Here is a 21099-nt window from a genome sequence, read left to right as displayed (position 1 = left end):
TGCGAAAATTGAAGAACAATTGATTTCTTGTTTTATTGGTGGCCTTAATCGTATTATAAGTAATAGCATGCTTTCGTTTACATACACTATGGTTGATATGATTCAGGTGGCTATCAAGATTGAGAGTTCTTTGAATCAGTTAACATCTCCCTAATTTTCCCGTCACTACAACAACTACAACAATTATTCATGCTTTAACCATTCACATGACCCAAATCCATATTCAATTCATTCTCATCCTAATACCTCTACCCATTTTCCACATCCTACTTCCAGCTCCCACAAATCCCCACAATACCATAATCCATCACCTTAAACGTCTGAACCACTACTACCCTTACCAAATATCCCTCCTTTTTCTACCCTATCCCCCCAACCTAAATCTTACTTTCAAGCTAATACTCGTCCACCTTATAACCAATCCAAACCAAACACTCGCCCAAACCAAACCTACACTAAAACCAGCAATCCATATCAAAATCCTTATGCCAAACATAGAGGAGAACATTGTAACAAGTGTGGTAAGCCAAACCATTCTTCTGCTGAATGTCGTAAGCAACAATTTCTTGGTTATATTGAGAATAATAACGAAGATGATATTGATGCGACTCACAATGACCAAGTGGAACAAGATATTGCTTATTAGATTTATGAAGTTGAAGGTGACCCTATTGATGTTTAGTTAGTTCTTCATTTTATCAACTCGAGGTCAAGTTGTTTTAAAAGAAGGGGTGAATGATGTACGACAATAAAGATGGGTTCTATAAAGTTAGGAAGGCTATCTAATTAGTAGTTTCTTATTTGAGTTTAATTAGAAATAGTATTTTTCTTTCTTTGTTATCAAGTATGGTTTATCTATATAAAGAGGCCAATGTAGTTTGGTTATGGATGAATCAATAAACCAATTATCAAATCTCCAAAACCCTATTATAATTTTCTCCCTAACTTCTACAATTCTTCAAACTTCAATTATTCTTCTTGATTCTATTCTCTCTTTTGAGGATCTCCACATCCTTTCATCTCTTTCTAAACCCTTGTTCCTCATCAGGATGCCACATAGAAAATGAAGTCCCAAAGGAGTTATAGAAGGAGTCTGAGTAGAAACACTCAACTATATATCAGTCTTCTTCATATTTTTTTACCTCTTTCTTGGTTTTCTTGTTTTAGCCATATGTCTACATTAATTGAATGGACAATTAAAGTATTATTTTGGAAACATAACTTAATTAATTAGTTAGACAAATAATTTAATTCCTATTTTAATGGAGATAATATAGGATATTTTTTGATGAAGAGAATAATTTACATGAGAATTTCGGATTAATTTGATTTATTTTGGAAATTTTTACCTAACGTGGTCAACACTTTATAGGTAATTTTGGGGCCCTCGGTCGCACTCCACACACAAGCTCAGCGCTGCCCCCTGTATCAAACTTATACATTATCGAACTTAGCTAAAAAGGATAACCGATTGAATGCTTAACTGTTTACATCAATACCTAAATTTTTTTGACACCATTTGTCATGGTGTTTTTTTTTTTGGCCATTTCACATAATCTTATGTATGGTGTTGCCATATGGCTTTTTCCTTAGAGCATCATCAATGCGTTGTTATATCCCATTTCTAATGTGACAGATGGAAATGATTTTGGCAATTTCGACCCCTAATGCGCTGCTAAAACACGATTTGTATTCTAACAATTGTCAAATTCCAAACCAAATTCGTGAGAAAAATAGAAATGAGCCGCATGGGACAAGTTGTCCCGTCCCACTACTTGTCCCGTCCCAGGCCGTCCAGAATTTTTTTTTTTTTTAAGAAAAAATGAAAACGACTCGATTTTGTACCGTTGGGCCTGAACGGATATATTTAGGTCCGTTGGCATTGTGGCCTATATATATAATGTTTCACTACCTCACCTATTTTTCACCAATTCACTCATCTTTCTTATTTCATTAAATGGATCATCAATTCACTAATTTTTCTCTCACCAATTCACAAAATATGGAGCGCCATCCTCATCCAAGATGTAATTTGGAATTCATCCCTGCTGAAGATTAATTATTGTGTTGAGCACATATGGTTGCACTTGAAGGAATAGAGCGTAATATTACGTTGTCAAATTATGGACCTAGGTGAGTTATTTGGGATAGAACTTGTGAAATATTCCGACAGAACGACAATCGTGGAGGTAGCTAGAACCAATAAAGTCTTATTGGAATGATTTTAGAGGTGCAAACATGGATATCGCAACTAGTCAGAGTTTTAGACGAGACGTCAAATTCCCAGAACCTGCAAGTTCCACAAGAACATCTGGAGTATATCATAGTTATCATACACCCCCACCTAGTGGTCCATATGACCCATGGTCATACCACGTTGTTAGTTATCAAGGAATGAAGAGCACATTTCACTTGGAGCATTCGGAGCTTGTACCTGAGTTACAACAGTTTAATGAGGTATATTTATATTTCATTATGTTAATTTAAACACACTACCTATATTTAACTTAGATACAATATTAACACAATACATGAATTTAAGTGTAGGATATATAATATTTGTACATTGTTTAATTCCGTAGTGTATTGTCTTTAATTGTTTTGTGTTTTTAATTCCGTAGAATTTTATAAGATGTTTTGTGTTTTTATTTCAAATTAAGTTGTAATGTTTTTCATTTCTAGTTGAGTTGATTTGTTTTTAATTTCAACTTATAAACAAACACATTTTTTTTATAAAATATACTTTCATTAAAACAAAATACAATTTTATTTAAAGAAAAACATACACGTAAACGATAAAAACAGATTACAACATAAAACTTAAATAAATTAGTATGCTAAAACATAATCTAATACCACTCAAGTACATATCCAAGAATATCCAAACAACGTTCATGAACAAATTCAACTCCTTTAATTTCTAGAAACAGATGTTTCGCTGCAGTTTTTCGCTCTTCATTGCTATTGAAAGCACCAACAATCCTAAGTGCACACTGCAAGGTAAGATATTTCTTACAATTTTTGCAAATCCTCTCAAATCTTTCGAAGAAGACTTTATTGGTTCTACCTCCATGATTGTCGTTTTGTCTGAATATTTCACAAGTTGTATCCCAAATAACTCGCCTAGGTCCATAATTTGACAACGCAATATTACGCTCCATTCCTTCAAGTGCAATCATATGTGCTTAACACAATAATTCATCTTCATCAGGGATGAATTCCAAATTACATTTTAGACGAGGATGACGCTCCATTTTTTGTGAATTAGCGAGAGAAAGATTAGTGAATTGGTGATCCATTTAATGAAATAAGAAAAATGAATGAATTGGTGAAAAATAAGTGAGGAAGTGAAACAATATATATATGCCATAAGGCCGACGGATCTAAATATATCCGTTCAGGCCCAATGGTACAAAAGCCCAACGGTACAAAATCGAGCCATTTGAATTTTTTAGGGATAATTTGAGATACCCCCCTATTTTGCATTTTTTTTGAGATACCCCCCCTGTTTTCAAATTCATTTGATATACCCCCTACTTGTAGGAACCGTTATTTTAGAATGCAAATTTCTACAAACTGCGAAAACCCACGCGCAGCAGAATTAATGGGGTTCACGATTTTGGATAGAAAACATACCTTTTAGAACCGGCTAAGATATAATCTCTGAGAATCCAAGCTTTATGAACCCGAATCAACAACCAACCCCTTGATCTTCTATTGTATTCCTTTAGAATAGATTGGACGTTGTGTGGGCAACGATCTACCAACCCCCTTCTTTCTCATAAAGCTAGATCCAATTTTGGATCTATCTTTTCTTGCCTCTCTTTTCAATCCAGTGAATAGTGATTTCAGCCATGAGAGAAAAAGATTCTATTTATAGGTTACAACAGGGACCATGAGGAGAAATTAGGGTTGGGCCTCCTGACGGGCTTGGACTTCTCATGTTCGCCCAGAACACACGGCCCAAGTCTGTCAACAAATGTTTTATTCCACTAAAGGCCATTGTTGCACTACCGCCCTAATCCCAAATTACGTGTCAGCGTTTATGGGCTCCATATTATATGCTCGTTGATCTCCCCGTGTTTAAGATATCGAATGTCCGTTGATTAAGTCAAGTTATTGACAACTACATTAATCAACTTCTTATGTCCTTGAGTAGTACCACTCAATCTCATTGTCATGTTGGAATAAATCCACCTGCAGGGTTTACATGACAAACTTTTTGAGCTCCTCAAGGGGACATCATCAACCCGACTTCCTGCGGGTCACAGATTCCTTCTATAATCAACATCACACCTTACATACAATGTCATTACCTAATCCATCGAGTTTATTGGTTCACAAATGAATCTCACTTATTGATGATTTAAAGCAATGTACAATGCACATAAGTGCCCGTTATTATATCCGGATTAAGAGGACAAGCATCCATAATAACAGAGGCGTTTGTTATCTTATATAGTCAGTATAAAGAGAAACAACCTCACTTGGTCCTGTTCAATACACACAAAGTGTACTAGTGTAATCCTATAGTCAAGATAGACTAATACCATATTATACTACAACCGTACCAATAGTTTGTCCAAATCCATCTAGGTTGTGAATGATTACTTATACTTTATAAGGTACTGATGATATGATCTTTTGTGTGTTCACGCCATATCATCTACAATATAAAGTATTAGACACATGCATATAACTAATAACATATATAATATGCATAACATTTGCCCATATAATTCTCATTCAAAATATAAAGAATTAGAGTTATTACAAAAGTAATGCTTTTAATATATAACCCTATCACTACTGACATAGGAAATTGACGTGGTGGATGATATATGACATGTATCATCCTCTTACACAATGATACATGACATATATCACGATAATACAAGACGTGTATCACGATGATACAAGACATGTATCATTTGCCACATCACTGTGTCGGATAAAGTGTCATTAGTAAGGGGGTATATCAAATGAATTTGAAAACAAGGGGGTATCTCAAAAAAAAAAAAAAAAAAAAAACAAAAACAGGGGGGTATCTCAAATTATCCCAATTTTTTATTAAAAAAAAAAGGAAAAAATGTTGAACGGAAAAACTTGTCCCGTCCGAGTCATTTTTATATTTCTGACGAATTTGGTTTCGGATTTGACAATTGTTAAAATAAAAAAGATGTTTTGACAGCGCGTTGGTGACGAAAATTGCCAAATAAATTGTCAACTGTCACATTAAAAATCGATTATAGCAGCGCGTTGATGATGCTCTAATTCATTTAAAGTTACACAACAGATGTATGAAGAGGTTCTAAAATAAAAGAAAATAGTACATGCGCCATGACCCAATTCGACCAGGGAGCTCGCTCAGCAAGAGCCTTCATAAAGTCATAAAGTTCTCCAAGACTCACCATTGAACATAAAAATATCTATTTCCAAGACTCACAATTAGTTCAGCTTTCTCCGCATCCTTAACTGTGGACTGACTGAAACCAGCTCCCATTGTCCTTCCGTCAACATCACATGCCATGGTCACATCAGCACCAAGTCTTTCATTGTAAGCTGTAATCGATCCAAAATGTCAAGGCCTTTTCCGACTAGTTTGGTTGCAGGTTTTGTTTGAACTCCGTAGTTAATCATATTTCACAGTGAGAGTAGTCCAAAGATGGCTGACCTCTTGAGAAGCTGTTGTCCGGAGTCAAAACCCCACACTGTTAGAGGTCCGCAGTGATTAAGTGGGGACAATATTGGAATGTGACAGAATAGTGCGGATTGTTACATAACCGATTGCGAAGAATGTTGTATTTTACAGTAATGGTATGTAGCCCCTAATTAGTATTTACTAGAATGTAGAATTCAGTGGATATATATTAGTGTTTAACCAAACAATAAGAATAAATACCTAAGATTTTGTATGGCTATCCAGTGCCATTGTGCAATTGCCAAAAGAATCTTCGGTGTCATACTGCACATTATTTTTTTCTAAAAAAAATGCTTGTTTAGTGGTTAATTTATTTGTGCACACTTACTAATTGTGATCTACATAGACTTGTGTTGGTGTAATGAGTAGCCTTAGATCAAATACATGTAGTACATTTTTTTTTCAATCACTCAATTCATTTTATGTTGTTCTTGGCCATATTTACCAGTGATACTTAGTATCTTGTAGGCCAAAAATCATAATGGTTGGAATTTTCTCACTTTGTGAGCTTACTATATTAAGAATTATATTGAAGTTAATATTTGTGTTGGGTACTCTTATTTTTAATATTGCAAACAAAAATGGATAATTTATAAAAACAATCATTATTAGAATTTTACAACTTGTCATTAAATTGATGATGGAATGTCCCACTAAGAGCATTGCCAATGCAAGCAACAATTTTTCACCTCCACATAGGACTATTTATCCTCTTTGCTACTTTTCTAGTGAAAAGTTGTTAGTGCTTACCCAATGCAGATGTGACTATAAACTTCAGACGAAATATTTTATTATGTTTGAATGTAATAATCGAAAAAGTGTGCCATACGGAATGAAACATCCCGTCCGAAGTTTAAAAAAAAATGAAAAAACACAGCAGTCCAAAAAAAAAAAAAAAAAAATTTCAAAAAAATATACGAAACAGAATAAAAGGTTCTGTCCGAAGCTCACAACTCAATAACAATCTCGGTAGAAAGTGATACCCTCATTGTCACTGAGTTACAAGCTATCCTCATTATCACCCTTGCATTGGGCAAGGGTTTTTGGCTCCATAAAGGTAACAAGTCCCTATTTCCCTTCATAGCGTGACTTGTATTCGGGAATGCTCTAATGAAACTAACATTTGCTCCAACAAATCAACCTTCTTATTTTTTTATTCTAATCATATTAATAAAGATAACATCTATATAACAAATTAGGGAAGGGTGGGCCCCCAAAAACAACCCCTAACCTTTGGATCTACTTATGATGTGGCGGAATGAACTAAAGGTTTATGGGGTGTGGACAGGATAATAAGGGGCAACAAGAGTAGTGGATAATCACTGAAGTCAACAAAGGATGCCAGATTTTTGGGGGGCAGGGCTTTTTTAGTCGACCTTTGGTTGGGTTTGGGGCTGGGGAGTGCTGTACATCACGGGCAAAATCTGGTCTCAATAACAAGATTTGGTAGTTATATGACAAGATCTTTTGATATAATTCTTCTAAATCGATCTACTCTTCTCAAATTTCTTCCATATATACTAGCACCACTAAAAAAAGACCAACCAAACAACAACACTATTCTCTTTTCATGCCATGGCAAGGAAGAAAGTCAAGGTTGCATGGATTGCTAATGATGCGACTAGAAGACTAACCTTCAAGAAAAGAAAGAGGGATTGATGAAGAAGATGAGTGAGTTTAGAACTTTATATGAAGTTGAGGCATGTGTAGTCATCTACGACCCTTATGACCAACAAAATATTTTTATCCATTTTTCCCTGAGGCTCAAAATGGGCTCATGAAGTTCATCAAGAGCATTCCTGAAATGGAGAAAATGATGAATCAGGAAGTGTTCATTATGCAAAGGATTGCTAATAAAGTGAAGGAAGAACAAAAGATACATGAGAGGGAGAATCGTGCATTTGAGATTACCCAAGTAATGGACCAAATTTATTATAAAAGGGAGATTAGACTACATGATATGGACATGGAAGGACTACGTGATTTGGCATGGTTGACCAATGTAAAGTTGAAGGAAATTCAGGAGAAGATTAATGTTCTTACAAGAACGGAGGCTCTTGAAATGACCACAAACAACGAGACAATCCAAACTGATAGAGGTGGTGGTGAAATGGATGAGAGTAAGGGTACCTTTGGAAACAAGAAATGGAATTCTCATGAGAGTTAGAATTATAATGGAATCCGATTCTCATGATTATGCGAGAAGTTTGGTTGTTTGGCAAATTGTGAGAATTCTCGGTAATTCTCACTGTCAATTTCCCATACCATTTTTGTTAAATTTTTTTTGGTTCAAGTATTTCACAAAACCAAAATAATAGTCATTCCAAACACAATATATAAATGTGAAGATCAAATTTCATACATTACAACATATTATACATCGTCAATCTTAATTTATCTAAGCTAACATATAAAATGGGCATTGTCAAAATTATAGAACATCAATTTATTTAAAAATAGTTGTAGCATAAAAATAAGAAACAAATGTCCTGTCATAGAATTTTTACGTACTTTACACATAAGTACATAAAAACTTATTGAAATTAAAAAAAAAAAAAAACTGACTGAAATTCAAAAATCAACTAAAAATATTTAAAAATAGAAAGGTATGTCTTCAATCGTCAGGTTGCACTTGATCTCCAATCTCATTCATTATTTTGATCGTTAACAAATTCAGCAAAGCGTTGGTACAGGGGAAGTGATCTTCCAAGAAGCAAGTGTCTTCTCTCCTGTTAAATTTAGAAAATGTGTCAATCATATGTGTATTAACTAAAATGACATGTAGATAGAATATTTGTATATATAATTTTGTAATACCGGCATTATTGATAGAGAGCTCCAAATAGCTTTCTCGGCTTGTACCTGATTTGCTTCATCATCCCATGCAAACCCTACAATTGATATCAATTTGTGTACATCCTCTTTGATCTTTTTCCATTGACGAACCCGACCTGTAATACTAGGACCTGAGACGTTAACACCGTATATGCAACTCACTTTATTGGCAATACGAAAAGAAATAATTCTAAAGCCCCTTCTATTTATGTCGTCTTCCAGCTCTCTTAATGTGTCCACCAAAACAGAGTCTATTTCAGTTGTCCACATAACATGATGACGTGGTAGGAAAGTTGACATACCTGTCTAAATAAGTATTAACACCAAATATTTATATATAAAAATATTTCATATAACTAAATAAAGTTTAACAAAGCAAAACACTAACACTAATAAACAACCATCATTAGTACATCAATTATTTCAAAGACTTAATAAATTAAAGAACTACTTATTAGCCTAAGCAATGTAGCCATCTCCTAACGCCAGATAGGAATAAAAAGTTTAAAGAACCTAAAAACCATAAATCCAAAATGTTAAACAAGTGTTTTCTACACTACTTTAGTTTGCTAAACCGTAGTTTCTACCAAATGCCAACTAAAATTGAGTTGGATATGGCATCGGGTTGTAATTAAACTTCCTAACGAGCCATCGTTGATGTTGATGTTCGTCCATATTGAGAAACATTCTTCGCTTCTCAACATCTTGAGCAAACCACTCTATAGCTTCAATTTTAATGTCTTCATCCACATCAACAAAGGCTTTTAAAGCTTCCTTCACAGGAGCCCAGAGAGAATCATTCATTTCATTTGTCGACTCCATAGCACCTGCAATGCGACCAATTTCCTTACGCATTCCAACCATCTCATGTTGCACCCCTGCAATCACAGACCGATGACCCTTTAGTTTGTCATTTGGTTGAGCAAGGATTGGGTTGGATGAGGACGAATCAGGAGTAGGCGGCATTGTGTCCTCATCCCCAACATTATCATCGACATCCTCCATGTTCACATTGTCTTCCGTATCATCATTAGCATGCATGTCTTCATCAGCCATGGTTGTAGTTGTCTCTCTCAAGCCATTTGCTTGATCATTCCCTACCACTTCAAGAAGTTTTGCATAATTCTCAATTCCCTTGCCCTTTAGTTTTTTCAAATGTTTCCTTCCCTGTCAAATATAAAATAACAAGTGTTAAATGTTTACTTCTTATTGGATATTGGGAAAAAAAAAATATGTCACGTAATACATAAACTAATACCTTCAAAGCATCAGCCCAAACAGACTCATCGGTAGTAATAGTTTTCTTACAGTCATCCCAGCCAAAACCACTCAAACCTAGTAATTCCTGCACTCCGCTCACAATTTTCTTCCATGTCGTCAAATGGTTTCTAGCATTGGTACTCGTGATTTTCATTTTGCATATGTGCAACACATTGTTAACCACCTCTGTATATTCTACAACTTTCCATCCCCCTTGGCCTTTGTTACCAAGCGACAGTTGTTCACGCAACGTGTCCAACATCACCTGGTCCATCTGGTCATTCCAAAATAAATGACCGGATTGTTGAAACTTTGGTCTAGATTCAGATTGGGATTCCATACCTATTTAATAAAATAGTCGAAAATGTATTCATCTAATTTACAACGTAAAATTAGTCCTATTAATTATTACCCGACCTCAACAAATAAATAGATAAAAAATGAAACCAATAAAGTTGCTCAAAATGATAAAAAAATACTATTAACATACCACAAAGATGAAATTTCATAAAAAAAATATTTATCATAAAATCATATCATATAAAGACAAACTAATTATTTCTACGAGGGGGGCGTTCATTCCACATTGTCGTTGTAAGCTGATTCCTAAAATTTGTCCAATCATTATTTGGTTCAAGTGTTGCAATTTCCTCCTGGTCATTTACTAAATCATTGTGTTGCTCCTCAGGCTCGTCTACCCATTCATTGCCATTATCATTTGGATCATCATCTAGTATTATGTTATGCAAAATACAACAAGCAAGTATTAACTTTATCTGTGTATCAACAAGATAAAACGGGTTGTCCTCAAGTAAAGTTTAAACATTTTTTAACAGCCCAAATACAGGCTCAATCACATTGCAAGAAAGATGAGTGGCGATAGTTGTATAACTCCTTGGCTGTTTCGGTTCTCGCCCTAGACGCTCACCCGCCGATATATCTAGTCCCATGGTAAGGCGTCATAAAACCAGGAGCGTGTGGAAAACCCGCATCACCAAGGTAATACTTGCCTACGAATCGAATTTAGAAAAATATATGTGAACATGAAATCAATTATATATAATAAATTACAAATATATAGTTGAGAGGTACACCGTTTGGAACAATTAACTTGTCTCTAACTCTTGTTAGAAAGGATCTTAACATCCTACTGTCATGAACTGGTCCTTCCCACCTAGCTAAAACGTATGTTATCTTCATATCAAAAGAGCAAGCAACTAAAATGTTATGTCTAATATCACCCTTTCGGTTGCGGTAACGTGGTTGGTCATCTAAGGGTACCATTGCTGGCATGAAAGAACCATCTAGTGCAATAACACAATCCTATAAGAAATTTAAATGTGAATGGTCTCTAAGAATTTGAGTGCCCTTAAACTTTATAATGTACATAACTAATATTTACCTTGAAATATCTCATGGCCCAAGGTCTTGGGTGTACACTATGACCCATTTGTGGAGAAAAACTTGCACGTGCAGGCTTCACAACTTCTTTTCCAAGTTTTAGGATAGCTCGCAAGACATTGTGAAAATATCGATGCACTGTTTCAGAAGATCTTATGACACCAAATGCATTGTGCCTAATACGTGTGTCGTGGCCAACAATGAGAAGGAATAAAGCCACTTGCTCCTCTACATCAACCCACCTACTAGATTGCAAACCCTTCGCCTTTAATCGTGCATAGAACCTATGAAATGCAAACCTATTCATTCTGAGCATGTCATGACAATTGTTATTGTATGAACACCTTTTACAACCTCTAATCTTCTATGTCCTAATACTTTTCCCCCACTCTCCTCTCTCTCCCTCTTTCTTCCCTCCTCCTCTTCTTTTTCCTTTTTTTTTTCTTTTCTTTTTTTCTCCTTACTGTTCCCTTTTATATCGCCATCCCGTCTCTCTCGTCCCTTGATCTTTTCCTCATCCTCTGGTCCACCTCCACACACCTGTCCCTTTAGGGTTCCGCGGCCCGACTTCGGTACTCCCCCTCCCTTTTCCCTTACGTTGCCTCTCCTTTGACTCTGACCACCCTATTCTCACATGCTCCTGTACGGCCTGACCACTTTTTCAGAGCCGCGACCTCGATCTAGTGTTTCGCGCCTCCCCTTTCTTATATTGCTTCTTGCCAGCGGACATACCACCTCAGTACTCCAAAAAGGGGTTGATACAGATGCCCCCTCTCGGACCGCGGATCCGAACGGATTCGTGGGCCGAGACTCCTCCACTGTCAGACTACCGAGCTGTCTTGTCACCCATCAGTCATTCGAATCTTTCTGACAACCACGCTTCCTACTGCCTTGAACCTCGGGCCCTTGCCACGCGTCCTTAGGCACGTGCCTTGCGGCGCATGCCTCACTAGCCCTGTCTCCTCGATTCTAGCGACACCACGTGTTTACTCTTGATTGGCTCGCTTTGCCACCTGCGCCCCCCCTCATTTTACCATTTTACCCTTGACTCTAAGAATCCCGCCCAACTCCTTTATTACGCATTCCTTCCTCTTCCTGACTCTTTACCTTTCATCTTGTTTACTGCCTTCCCAACTTTTCTCACACCATTTTTCTTTTGCTTACCTCCTTGCAAGCTCCTTGCCTTTGTCCTACCCACTCCGGTGAAGCTTCTCTTGCATCTCACTTCTGCTCTACACGACGATCGCCCTCTCTGTTCAGGTTTGTGTCCGTATCCCTTACTCTCCTTTTCTTTCTAGCGTAAGTTAGCTGGTCATTTTTGGTTTCTTGTTCTTTTGTTCCCCTTTCTTTTCTTCTGCCGTTCATTCATCACTCTTACCTAACATCTGGTTTTGTTCATCGCACCCTAGTCCCATGTCAGGCTCTGAATCTGGTGGCTCCTCCGCTACCAGATCGACTAGATCTGTGTCCCTGACCTCCCGATCATCCGACTTCTGGCGTCGGTATCGGGATCTTCCGGTCCCTCCGCGGACCACCCCGAATCTATTTCCTTAGATTCAACCCTTGGGGCTGCTGTTCCATCCACCTCAGGTAGACCTTCTGCACTGCCTCCTCCTCCATCCCACTGCCGCAGACCTAATCTGGCCGTGGTAAGGGCGGCCTACGACATCCCCGAGGATGTAGTCCTGAACACGTGCCTGGGGTCACCCATTACCCTCATTTAGTGCTGCCGCGGCCAGGGTTCCTGGTAGCAACTGTGGGGCAAATAGCGGCTGGTCTCCGCTTCCCCTTATCCTTGCTAGATGTTGCAGTCTGCAACCATTTCAACATTCCGCCGTGTCAAGGCATCGACAACTTCTGGCGAATCATGTATGCTGCCAACTACTACAATACCACGAACACCCCTCGCATTTCCCTTCAAGACATCATTTCCCACTATTTTATCAAGAAGAGCACCAAGCTCGGGAGTGTGGGGTACCAATCCTTCTGCGTGTGTCCGCAGAAGAAGTCTTTTGTTATCCGCGTCACCTCCTCCGACAAAGTCTGGCATCATTATCCCCTCTACGTATCTGGGAACTACCTCTCCGCCGCTCTTCCCCCTGAACTGTCTTTGAGGCACTCACATTTCATCCGCCGCGGTGAGTCGAGTCGAATGCTTTGTTGGTTTCCTTTACTATCATCCCCTTGACATATCTCTATCTTTTCTTTTCAGGTTGGAACCCGGATTCCCACTCCCAAATCTACACCGTGTCACCTCGAGATTTTCACCGGACTCGCAACCTGGGGGGCGGCGGTCGCGATGTCCTCTGCATCGACCCCGACAAAGGGAGTCCACTCCTTCGAGATCCATCCCTAAGAGATATTGGTAAATATCGCGGCCCTCTGTACCTTTTGCCCCCGCCCAAAGAGAGGAAACCCAAACCGTCTCCCCCCAAGAAACGGAAGGCGAAACCCACCGCTCATCGGTCTTTTGGGTACACCACCAAGATCTCTCACAGTCAAGCACTAGCTCGCAAGGCCGCAGCCTCTTAGACCTGTAAGCCCCCCAGTGGTTATTCCACGGTTCCCTCTGCTACTGCCCCCCGATCCTACTTTTCCATAGCTGACTGGGACGACGATTTTGATCCCCCTGCAGGCACTTCTGACAACATGGACGTCACCAAACTCAAGCTGTGGGACAGCGATTCCGATGGCGATGCGCCCGCCAATGCAGCCGTCGAGGGCCCTCCTGCTAAGAAGGCCAAGACCACAGCTCCTGCTGCCCCCGCACCGTCCTCTAGGCCTTCATCGCCGCGGCTATCCTCCCGCCGCTCTGGTAAAGAGGCGATCCAGATTGGTCCTCTGCCCGACGGGCCCGTGGAGCTCTGGCATCCTCGCTTCAAAGCCAAGGACGGCGATGTCACTACACGTGACTCCGCTCTGGATAACCCAGTAGTGGCTGCGTCCCTCTTTTTCAGCTCCCATCTCCCTAGGGACCAGGCGTATGGGGATTCTGGCTCCTTCGCTTCTCACCGAGCAGCGATCTATACAGGCTGGGAACGGGTACGCATCTCATCTATCTCTTTCCTTTCTTTCCTATTCCTTGTTCTCTAACTTGACTTGTGTCTTCAGCTGAGCCTGGACGTGGGCTATGTGATTTGTGGCCTGACCAATACCCTGGAGGCATTTGACTCTGTGAAAGCCGAGATTCACGGGCCTAATGGGTGGAAAGCAAAATGTGCTCAACTTGAGAAGGAGCGGGATGAGGCTCGCCTCGCTGCCGTCAAACACCACAAGAAGTTCCAGCGCTCTGAGGAGGCCTATAAGGATTACGTGGCGGGCGTCACGTCTCAGCTGGAAAATTAGAGGAAGGCCAACAGGGCCGCTGCCCAGGCTGACTTGGAGCAGTCGCTGAAAGGAGCCGCTGAAGACTTCAAGGTCTTTGCTGCCAAAAAGATAGCCTGGGAACTAAAGCAGCAACTGGAAGCTCTTGCTGCCGCCAGGCGTCTTCTCCCTGACCCACCTCCTGCTTTGGTTTCAACTGATCCCACTCCCGTATCCCCTGCTCCTGAGACGGAGGCCACCGCCCCTCCTGGGGTGTCTTCTTCCCCTATCGATGTGGATGGATCCGCTGACGGGACGAAGAAGGGCGGTCTGCCATCTGATGCCTCGGGCGAGCCGCAATGAAGTTCGCCTAAGTTTCTTTTTGTTGGTTGGCCAAGCCATTTGCATTATCTGTATTTGATATTTTGATACTTCAACTTTTTGGTTTCACCCCCCTGGGTTTGGATTTCTGGGTACTCCCAGCAGACCGCAGTGGGTCCCTTTTCAGTGTTGCTTATGCCTTGTGCAAACTCCCAGTAATTTAAGTGTTCAACTTTTTTGTTTCTTGTCTTTTTGTTACTGCCTCGTTTCGCCACGGCGTTTATCTCCGCCCCCTTTGCTTGGGTGCCGTGGGAGGCCATCGAGTATGCAGGCCGTGGAGATGTTGGGGGTAGCTGAGCATGCCCGGGCCACTCAGCTTGCCCCCAAGTTGATTAAGGAGAGGTTGAGGGTCGCCGAGTAAGCCCGGGCCACTCAGCGGGCCCTCAAGTTGGCCGTGGAGATGTTGGTGGTAGCTGAGCACGCCCGGGCCACCCAGCCTGCCCCCAAGTTGGCTCAGGAGATGTTGAGAATTGCCGAGTGAGCCCGGGACACTCAGCGGGCCCTTAAGTTGACCATGGAGATGTTGGGGGTAGCTGAGCATGCCCGGGCCACTCAGCTTGCCCCCAAGTTGATCAAGGAGAGGTTGAGGGCCGCTGAGTAAGCCCGGGCCACTCAGCGGGCCCTCAAGTTGGCCGTGGAGATGTTGGGGGTAGCTGAGCATGCCCGGGCCACTCAGCTTGCCCCCAAGTTGATTAAGGAGAGGTTGAGTGCCGTCGAGTAAGCCCGGGCCACTCAGCGGGCCCTCAAATTGGCCGTGGAGATGTTGGGGGTAGCTGAGCATGCCCGGCCACTCAGCTTGCCTCCAAGTTGATTAAGGAGATGTTTGAGAGCTGCCAAGTAAGCCCGAGCCACTTAGCGTGCCCCCAAGTCCACTACACATTCCATCATTGATGTAAACCCCTTATCCACCTGCTCTTGGCCTAACACACGTGAACGAATGCACATTCATTAGATGGGGAAAAATTGGTTATCGCTTTCATTATCATAATAGCAAATTCAAAACAGCATTACAAAGCTTGAATGAAGCAAATCCAATTTTCTTTAATTGAAAGTACTCATAGCATAAGTCACTCATGAAATTTTTTCAGCATCCAGATGTTCCACGGCCGCTTGATGCTCTCCCCTTGGGGTGTCTGCAGCCTGTAAGTTCCGGACGTCCCTGCCTCCACCACGGTGTAGGGTCCCTCCCAGTTGGGTCCCAACTTTCCGTTTGTCTCCTTCTTGGTGGCCGGGGTCACTCTCCGAAGCACCTGATCCCCCACATGGAATTTCTGCGGCTTCACCCGCTTGTTATACTGTCTCTGCAACCTGCGGTGATACTCTTCCAAACGGACGCGCGCAGTGTCTCTCCTCTCCTCTGTGAGATTCAATTTCTCAGCCAGAAGTCTTTTGTTAACTCCTGCCTCTACCGCCTTGGTTCTGGTCATCGGGGCCACCATCTCTATTGGGATCACCACCTCCACCCCGTATGCCATTGAGAAGGGAGATTCCCCTATAGAAGTCCGCGGCGTTGTGCAATACGCCCACAGTACATGATTCAACTCCTCTGCCCAACACCCCTTGCGCTCTTCAAGCTTTTTCTTTAAATTGTCCATGATCACCTTGTTGGAAGACTCCGCCTGACCGTTCCCTTCAGGATTGTACGGGGCTGAAAATCCTTGTTTCACTCCATAGGCCTGGAGGAAGGCCTTCACTTTTCCCCCTGCGAACTGAGTCCCATTGTCCGCGATAATAGTGTGCGGCAGCCCAAACCGGCATATGATATTTTCCCACAAAAACTTTCTCGCCTGTTCCTCCTTGACCTGCTGCAAAGCCACGCCCTCAACCCATTTCGTAAAATAGTCAGTCGCGGCTAGCACAAACCCTCCACTTGCCACTGGCCATGGGCAAGGGTCCGACAATATCCAACGCCCACATAGCGAATGGCCAAGGGTTGAAGACCTTGTGCAATGGCTCTACAGGTGAATGTATCAGCGACGCAAAGATTTGGCACTTCCGGCATCTCTTGGCATACTCAGTCGCATCTCTCTTCATGTGGGGCCAGAAGTACCCCTGAGACAGCAACCGATGAGCCGTTGTCCTCCCTACCGAGTGGCTTCCACAGCTTCTTCTTCGTGAACTTCTCCCAACACCTCTTGCGCCTGCTGCGGTCCCAGGCATTTCAGGAGTGGTCCGCTGACATTCCTTCGATACAACTCCCCTTCGTCAGAATGTACCTTCTTGACCTCTGTTCCATTCTCTTTTTCTCATCCTTGTCCCCGGTATCTATCCCCGACAAGTAACACTTCGATAGGTTCGATCCAACCCTACTCTTGCTCGGTGGTTAGGCACACGTCTTCGTCCTCCGCGGTGCTTGGTACACTTAGCACCCGGATTTGGATAGACCTCCCCTCTATCCCAGGAAGCACTGCGGCCACGCAAGCCAAAGCGTCGGCATGCCTATTCTCTCCCCTACCTAGATGGGCAAAGCTAATTTTCTCAAACTTTTCTGCCCTTCTCTGCACCACCTTTAGATATTTGGCCATCCGAGGGCACCGTGCCGCAAATCCCCCGTTGACTTGACATACTACCAAATTTGAATCTGAATATACCGTGAGCTCCCGCACACCCAAATCCCTGGCCAGATCCATCCCCGCTATTACTGCCTCGTACTCAGACTCGTTGTTCGACGCCACGAATCCCAGTTTCATTGACAATTCCAGGCGAGTGTTCTCGGGTGTGACCAACACCACCCCAATTCCATTCCCAGTATCCGTGGCCGATCCATCTGCAAATACCCTCCAACCATTTCGCATGTCCCACAGATCCAAGGGGTCGTGATTTTGGTCTGTCTTTTGTTCCATCACCATCTCTTCCCCCCAGTAGGGGTCCTCAGCCGGGATTTCAGCCAGGAATTCTGCCATTGCCTGAGCCTTTTCTGCGGTTCTGGCTTGGTATTCGATCTCATAAGAGCTGAGCAGCACGGCCCACTTCAGCATTCTTCCTGATTTCTCGGCCTTCAATGCCTGCTTGAGTGGCAAATTAGTCACCACCACCACCGAATGAGCGTCGAAGTATGGCTTCAACTTTAATGTTGAGAAGACCAATGCCAGGGCATACTTTTCGATCCTACTGTACCTAGTTTCGGTATCCATCATGGTTTTGCTTTGGAAGTACACCGGCCTCTCTACCTTCCCCACTATCCTTATCAGCACTGAACTAATCGCACACTCCGAAACCTCCAAATACAAGTATAGCTTTTCTCCCTATCCTGGCCGCGACAAGATCGGAGCTCGGCCCAAATATCCTTTCAATTCCTGGAATGCCCTTTCACATGCCTCGGTCCACTGGAAGTCGCTCGACCTCCTTAACAATAGATACAAGGGCCGACACTTGTCCGAAGACTTGGATATGAACCTATTGAGAGCCGCGACTCTACCAGCGAGCCTCTGAACTTCCTTCACATTCTACGATGATGGCATCTCTATCAATGCTCTAATTTGGTCCGGGTTCGCTTCTATGCCTCGGTATGTGACTATGTACCCCAGGAACTTCCCGGACGTCACCCCAAACGTGCATTTCTCTGGGTTCAACATCAGCTTGTGTCTTCGCAGTATGGCGAACGTCTCTTTCAGCCCCTCCAAATGTTCCTCTTCGGTCATACTTTTCTCTACCATGTCATCTATATAAATTTCCATCTTCTTCCTAATTTTATCCTCGAACATCTTCTCTCCCACTCTTTGAAACGTGGCCCCCGCATTCTTCAGACCAAAAGGCATCCGGGTGTAGCAGTACGTCCCCCCTTCCACTATGAACGCTGTCTTTTCTTGGTCAGGGCCATACATCACCACCTGATTGTAGCCCATTGACGCGTCCATAAATGAAAAGAACTTATACTCCGCGGTTCGGTCCACCAGTTCGTCTATCCGCGGCATAGGGTAACAATCCTTTGGACATTCCTTATTGACATCTGTAAAATCCACGCACATCCTTACTTTCCCGTTCTTTTTAGGCCTGGCTACCACATTGGATAACCATTCGGTAAACTTGCATTCGCGGATGATACCTGCATTTCTCAACTTTTGTACCTCCTCTCTGATTCCCTGTGCATACTGCGGCCTGACACTTCTCAGTTTCTGCTGGATCGGGCGGGCGCCATCCCGCATGTGCAACCTGTGGCATGCAAACTCTAGATCTAACCCTACCAACTCCTCGATCGACCATGCAAACACATCACTGTTCGCAGCCAGCAAGGCAATCAGTTTCTCTCTCCATTCCTCCGCCAAACTGGCTCCAATGTTCACGAACTTCTCCTCCTCCGCTATTCCAATGTTTACAACCTCAACCTCGTCCATCGTCTTGCCCCCGATGGGCGGCCTCTTCCCTTCGGCCGCGATCTGTAATTGCTATGCCGGACCGTCCCCTACCTCCGGCGCTCCCCTTCCAGGTGCGCGTACCAGACCCTTTGCCGCCACCTGGTTTAGGTTCTGCGCCGCGACCTGATCGCCCCTTATCTCGTACATTCCTCCATTCGTTGGGAACCGGATCACCTGGTAATACGTAGAGGGAACTGCCCTCATCTCATGAATCCATTTTCTTCCCAAGATCGCGTTGTATTGTGAGTTAGTATCCACCACTATGAACTTGGTGAAAACGGTCACCGGCCCCGCGGTCACCGGCAGTACTAGCTCCCCCACTGGTACAGTCATGCTGCCGTTGAACCCGAACAAATTAGTCCGCGGAGGCTTCATCTGCTCCTTTTCTATTCCCATCTCTTCCAGTGCACCCTGAAACAACAAATCCACTGAACTTCCGCAGTCTATCAACACCCTCTTCACCATGTAATTTCCCATTACTACGGTAACCACCAGGGCATCTTCGTGTGGCGAGCTCACCGACTCGGATCCTACGTCAGGTAAACTCTACCCGTCACTCCTCTCGCTACTTCCGAGAACTGCCGCGACCGGACCAGAACCGTTTATCTGGCTTTGGCTGGCGGTCCTTCTCACTTTATCCCGGTGAGCGTTCCTCCCCAGCGTTTCTCTGCTGAATATTACATTTATCGTGCCCAGGATTCTTGCTGCGGCCGCGATCCTCTCGATCGGCTGAGCTTCTTTGACATGTTCTTTCAACTGTCCTCTCCCAATCATTCTTTCTACCAACCACTGTAAAGCAAAGCATTCGTTGGTAGCATGATTCCTGACCTGATGGTATGCACAAAACGGCTTTCCTTCGATCTCCTTTGGCGAGCTCCGTGGCTCTTCGTAGTGCCGCTGTCCCTTGATCAGAGGCAAGATCTCCTCCAACGACTTGTTCAGCGGCGTTAGATCTATCTCGTGATACGGTTTTCTTTCCCTGTACTCCTGTCGAGCCTGGTCTCTGCCCCTCTCTGCTCTTGGTATCTCCCTCCCGTAATTTCCTCTGTCCCTGGCCGCAGCTCTTTCCTTGTCTCTTCTATCCTCGGCGGCCATGGCATGTATTGACTTGTCAGGCTTTTTGTGTTCCTTACTATTCCTCCGCAGAATGTCCTCATACCTGATGTAACGTTCCACTTTCAAGTATAAAGCATGCAGGGTGGTAACTTCAATCTTGGACACTGATTCATGTACTTGTGTCCCCTGCTTTAACCCGTGCTTTGCTGGAACGCTATGACCGCGGTGCGTTCATCCAAATTCTCCACCCTCAGCGTTTCTTCCTTGAACCTGCACAGGAAGTCCCTGAGTGTCTCGGTGGACTTCTGTTTGACGTTAAAAAGGTCCGCTACGTCGACCACTCTCTTCTTCTGATGGATGAAGTGATTCACAAAGGCTTGTTCCAACTCCTCGAACCTCTTAATACTCCGCGATGCCAACTGATAATACCAATCAGATGCTCCTCCTTTCAGGCTGGCAGGGAACATCATGCACCGGAGGCCATCGTACTTCACTTCTTGCCACAACGACATTTGCTACCAAAAATGATGCAAATGGTCAGCCGGGTCTCCTTTCCCGTCGTACCTTTCAAACCATGGCTGCGTGAATCTCTTGGGTACCTCCGCATTCCAAACCGAGTTCGCCAGAGGATTCTGGTGCAGGCTATCCACCACCTTTTTGGCCGCGCCGTGTTTTTCCTGCTCCACTGCGCGGTTGGTTTCTCGGTCTCTTTCAATCATTTCTTTCACCATTTCCATGGTAATGCCTCCACCCCGGTTAGCCTCAACCGCCGTACGAGCCCCCTCACTTTGCACCTCCATTTCACTT

At 43.0% G+C, this 21099-nt stretch overlaps 2 protein-coding genes across 2 annotated transcripts; both read right to left on the bottom strand.

Moving 5' to 3' along the window:
• Positions 1 to 17187: 17187 nt before the first annotated feature.
• LOC147481196 (uncharacterized) lies at positions 17188 to 18015 on the bottom strand. The gene has a single exon (XM_086578862.1). It carries the CDS (start codon positions 18013 to 18015, stop codon positions 17188 to 17190), a length of 828 nt encoding a protein of 275 aa, XP_086434988.1.
• Positions 18016 to 19782: 1767 nt separating this feature from the next.
• Positions 19783 to 20804, bottom strand: LOC147481195 (uncharacterized). The gene is made up of 2 exons (XM_086578861.1): positions 20563 to 20804; positions 19783 to 20395 (listed from the first exon to the last, which is right to left on the bottom strand). Exons 1-2 carry the CDS (start codon positions 20802 to 20804, stop codon positions 19783 to 19785), a joined length of 855 nt encoding a protein of 284 aa, XP_086434987.1.
• Positions 20805 to 21099: the final 295 nt, after the last annotated feature.

The sequence above is a fragment of the Coptis chinensis genome, chromosome 8 (genome assembly GCF_015680905.1).
Source record: "Coptis chinensis isolate HL-2020 chromosome 8, ASM1568090v1, whole genome shotgun sequence".
Classification (NCBI taxonomy): Eukaryota; Viridiplantae; Streptophyta; class Magnoliopsida; order Ranunculales; family Ranunculaceae; genus Coptis; species Coptis chinensis.
This window is presented reverse-complemented; position numbering and strand designations above follow the sequence as displayed.